The sequence below is a fragment of the Gavialis gangeticus genome, unplaced genomic scaffold, assembly GCF_001723915.1.
Source record: "Gavialis gangeticus isolate Ggan-Ray unplaced genomic scaffold, GavGan_comp1, whole genome shotgun sequence".
NCBI classification, from domain to species: Eukaryota; Metazoa; Chordata; order Crocodylia; family Gavialidae; genus Gavialis; species Gavialis gangeticus.
In genome coordinates, this window is record NW_017728992.1 from 194,770,073 (window position 1) to 194,775,363 (window position 5,291).

At 41.9% G+C, this 5,291-nt stretch overlaps 1 protein-coding gene across 2 annotated transcripts in view; it reads right to left on the reverse strand.

The window, feature by feature from the left end:
* Positions 1–6: 6 nt before the first annotated feature.
* ZFAT (zinc finger and AT-hook domain containing) overlaps positions 7–5,291 on the reverse strand; it is a 206,797-nt gene continuing 201,512 nt past the window's right edge. For both annotated transcript variants that reach the window (XM_019528196.1, XM_019528195.1), the window contains exon 16: positions 7–892. In XM_019528196.1, coding sequence (XP_019383741.1) covers positions 653–892 — 240 coding nt within the window. In that variant the 3' untranslated portion in view covers positions 7–652. The remainder of the gene's footprint in view (positions 893–5,291) is intronic.

Sequence of the window (5,291 nt, forward strand, 5' to 3'; positions counted from 1 at the left end):
TCATACCCAACTTATGGCATTTAGAATTATTGTTCGTTCTTGGGAGTATCTCCCTGTGCCAAAGCATCAGCTCATATGCATACTGCAGCAAACATTTCTGGTATACCTTTGATTAAAGCTCAAGGCTTGTAATTTCCTTACTAGGGATACAACCTGCAGACATATTGGCATGTATATTAGCCACAAGTAGTTCCACTGACCTCACCAGGAGTATCCACTTGCAAAGGTAGATGTATACTGCAAGCATTTATAAGAGTAAACAAATTATTTTTCTTGGTAATCCAGGTTATTTTTTGATAGCAGTAATGCACATACAGTTTTGTTATTCTCAGGATAAATGGCTTAGAACTGACCAGGTATATTACTGAAGACTTGCAGGACATGAATTAGAGATGTTCTTAGAAGTGGCAGAATATTTTCTCTCACAAGTGTAACACCTGAGCATTTTTCAGCAGGAAGCTGTGCACGGCTCAGCGTTTAGGATGTCTAGATCAATAGCCAGATCAGCGGTCAAACAGCTAGGTCTGACTTCACAGAGGAGCTGAGAGCAGTTTAAAGTTCTGTTACCATCCAGCTTGGGTCTTATGTGCAAACCACAAAAAACTGTGATTTGGCTTTGGCAATATTGTGTAGCCCTCCTACAATTATTGGCCTAGATTTCCTGCACAGAGTGTTCCACTGCCTGTTCTTCAAGAGGCTGCATAGCTTCCTGCACATAAACGATGAACTCCGAGGCCTCTCCACCCTGCGTGTATACCGTCACTGTCTCAATACCCTCCACTTCATCTGATGAGACAACTAGGTGATGCTGTTCAGAGAGCTCTACTGAAGCCCGCTGCAAAGTCTCTTGAATCATCACAGTGTGATTGGCTGATTGCTCCTCTTCTTTCACCTAAGAGGAAATTGAAAAGACTTTAAATTCTTCATCTTTTAAATAAATAAAAGATCCTGTGGTGATTGTAGCACAGACATCAGATGCACACCCTGGAAACCAGACAGGTACTTCTTGAAAGATGATGTCAGCAATATATTGTAAATTTATCATATGCACCTCTGACTAGTATGGGTTTATCATGTATTTTGTAAGTTTGACACTGTATCTCAATTATATGCACCGAAAGAAATTCAGTTCTATAAAGATATTGTACACTGTGAACCAGATCTAAGTTTACCTTTTAGGCACCTCTATTTCAATCTCACAACAGCTAAAATTTAGGATCCTGACCCCAGGAAGCTGATCCAAATTGACAGGATTAGGAACCTAGGTTGCCTATACAGCAAAGCGGACAACAGGTATTTCTCAAAGCTAATCCCAAATACCTAGTTACCAAGGACAGGGAGGTGCCCACAGATACCCAAGAGGAAACACTGGGCACAGGGGCATGTCTGAATTCCCATTGCTCTTTCAAGTGTAGGTGTCTGACCCAGGGCTGAAAGAAGGTACTTCCAGTATCTCTGGATCCAGGTCACTCAAAGAGATGGTGTCTATCAGAACCAGGGTGGCTAACTAGAGAAAACACAATGTAAAAAGCTCCATTCACACTCATTCTTAAACACTAATGGTAGTAGTGCCCACCTTTGGCTCATTAACTTATTAGTGAAAACACATGCAAAGGAAAAGTGGACTTTGGTGTTAAGTGGTTCTCATCCTGAGGGGTTTCAAAACAATAGCAATTTCCCACTTTCCAAGAGAGTGTCCTAACTACTATGCTATGGGCTAGGTTGGGTGAGGCTGCCCCTCCTTTCCTCTCATTATAGCTGGCACCCTAGACACGCTTGCCAAGAGTACAAGATTCACAGAATCAGGTGGAGAGCAAACAAGAGGGATTGTGATGGTAGCTGGTAGGCAGGACAGACCTGCGGGTGGAGGGGTGGGGTGGGGAGGTTGCAGTGGTGCAGTTGCACCCCACTTTGATTCCTGATTCAGCCAAAGTTGAAAACCAATTACCTGGCAGCAGCATTTCTATTCAGGCAGCAGTGAGAGACTCAACTGACTTAAGGCACATTATAATCTACTTGATTCCTTTTAAATACTTCATTCCACAGGTATTAAAAACCCTCTCTCTTTTTTAATACTGGTGATGTTCCACTAATTAAGCTATCCTTTCTTCAGCAATTCTGCTGTCTATTAGTTGAGCCTGGTAATGTAGCTCCTATTTAGCAACACTGCATATTGAACATATGCACATTCGAATGAAGCTGTATTTGTCTGTGCTTCAATTTTAAATGGATGAATATAGGCCTAGGTCCGTGGCTTTTAGTAAAGAATCTCATTTCTTTTTAATTGGAGAAAAATGTGTTGTGTTATATAGGATGATATACTACATCATCTGCACTCCCCCTTTTAAAAATCCTTGATCCACCTATGTTGGTGGGCATGGCTGTCCATTGGAAGGGAAGAGTCTTGGTTGCAGGCTACTTTTGCCAAGTTATTTCTGGTTTTTAACCAAGGACTCTCAACTCTGTTAGTTAGCGCACAAATAAAATTTTTGGATCACACTCCAGACGTATTTCCATTTCCATGCTCTGCACAGGGAGACTAGCTTAGTTTAGGGTAATGGATTCCATGTCAGGTGCATGGGCTTAAAAGACAGGATTTCTGGTGCTTAACTGGAGGTGCCAAATTTGGGCTTTGTATAATTTCCCTTCCTAAAGTCGCATATTGCCGTGATGAACTGTTTTAGCTTACTCCCTCCCCCTAGCATATTGAATGAGATTATGCTATGATTACTATTACAGTGGCTTGCCAACAGGTACCTCTTGAATGAAGTCTTGCGCATTATTCATGCATTACTGACAAAGCGTGAGAATTTGAGGGTTTTTTTGAAAAATTGGCAAATAGTTGTAATGAAACAAAAGTCAGAGCATTTCAACCAGCTCTACTGACCACCAAATTCCACACTAAGAACATGGAACTCAATTGATTTCAAGAAGAGATCTCTGTTTACTACCAACCCTATACAATATGCATTCGCAAACTAAACAGTGCTTCAGTCATAGGATCGGAGGATAGTATGGCTGGAAGCAACATCACAGATTCATCTAGTCCAGCCCCCTGCTCAAGGCAGGATCCCTGCCAAGCGTCTGTCTAACCTGCTCTTCTAAGGATGGAGACTCCACAACTTCTGTAGGCAGCCTGTTCCAATGCTTGACCACCCACATAGTGAAGAAGTTCCTTCTAATTTCAAACTTAATTTTTTCCTGCTACAGCTTGAGGCCACTGATCCTAGTTCTGTCCCGTACAGCCACAGAGAAAAGCTCACTGCCATCCTCTTCTGGGAGACAGAGGCAAAACCCTTGGTACAGTAAAGGTACATAACCATCCACTTCTTCCACAGCAATGTCACCTTATCATAGAAAGAAATCAGGCTGGTCAGGCATGACTTGCTCTTGGTGAATCCATGCTGACTGTTCCTGCCCACCTTTTTCTCCCTCTAGGTACTTCACAAGAGATTCCTTGAGAACCTGCTCCATGACCTTTCTGGGTATCAAGGTCAGGCAGACTGATCTGTAGTTCCCTCGATTCTCCTTCTTCTTCTTAAAGATGGGCACTATTTTTACCATTCTCCGATCATTCAGGACCTCATCCAATCTCGGTGAGTTCTCCTCTTCCCTTCGGACTTACTTCCCAAAGGATCCTGCCCACCAGATCCCTGTGTCTAAGTCTGCTTTTCTGAAGCCCAGTGTCCCTATTCTGCTACTCTCCTTCCTTCCTTCCCTTAGGATCTTGACCTCTATTATCTCATGGTCTCTGTCACCCAAGTTACCTTCCACCTCCACACACTCAACCAGTTCCCTCCTGTTTGTAAGCAGCAGATCAAAAAGAGCTCTCCTCCTCACTGGCCTCTCAACCATGTGAATCAAAAAATTATCCCCAATGCACTCCAGGAATTTCCTGGACTTCTTGTACACTGCTGTGTTTCCCTCACAGCAGAAGTCCCCAGTCCATCATCAGCAAGTTACAAGGCTTCAGCAATTTTAAACAAGTACAATGTCTCAAATGATGTTACAATAAAAACAGAGCACATGATGTACAAAGGGATGAAATCTTTTTTTTTTTTTTTTTGGAAAGAGACAGGTGCTGTTCCGTATACACTAGTGATGTGCTCACTAAAGAGGGTTATTGTATTTGTAAGCTAGATAGTAAAGGCCAACCCACCTACTGCATATAACTAATTTAGGATCTCTCTTCTCTTTTTAGAAAACTGATAGTTTTTATTTAAGCCTTGTTTCTGTTTCATTTAAGCTGAGCAAATGTTTTGTGAAATGAGCCTCCAAAGATAAATCCTGATTTATTTCACACTGGAAGAATGTAACTGAAAGAATTTTTTGGAGGTGATATTAACTCTACAATAAATGCTCTTCTTGTATCACAAACTGTATCTATAAATCCTCTGCTTACAACAACATAGAACAAGGAAAGAAATGCTAGCTCAGCTAGACCCTAGGATGGACAGCAAAAGTCTTTGGTATTTTGGGTAAGTATATAAAAGATAGCAAAAGGAGATAACGAGAGACTGATACACCATTATTGTCTTGTATTATATTGCATACTAGGGCCCAAAGTAATTGTCTTGTTTCTTCAAAGGCAGAATCTGGCTCTATATCTGATAGTAGCCCCAAACTTAAACTGACTTAATGGAAGTTAGAAAAGGAAACAAGTCAGCCATATACAATGCATGGTCTCTACAAAGTTAAGCAAATCTGAAAAGCGCTTGTCAATGGCCTTAGCAGAGAGGAGGTGTCCCACTAGGTCTTCTCCAATTCTCATGCTGCTAAGCAAGTTCAAGAAAATATAGCAAAGATCAATATACTTATCCGCACTGCGTGAAAACACCACAGTGAAGGGTTTGAGTGTATGTGAGTCTTCAGGGCAGGAGCTAGAAAGGAGAAAAGCAGCCTTAGAGGCATCTTGTCTTTTTGATTTTCTTTTCTAACTTTGTGATTTTTCTAAGCATCCATTCTCATCTCTATACATTAATTTTTTCTTTTTTTCAGTCCATGTTAAATCCTTTTGGATCAAACAGAATTTTTAGAGACCGACAGCCCCGTAGGACTTGAATTCATACCCCATTGAACTTCTGCCTGATTCATCAGGCTATATAAACCCTTTGCTCAAACAATAACAAGTATTTTTTTTTAAGTGTTCTCCGGCTGGAGAACAGGTACGAGGCTCTAGCAGCCCAGAAGGAGGAGGAGGAGGGGACGAAACCAGGGAGGAGGCAACTCCACGCTCATCGCGGCCCCTGCAAGCTGAAGGAGACAAGCAGGCCAGGAGAAGGAAGCGTCGC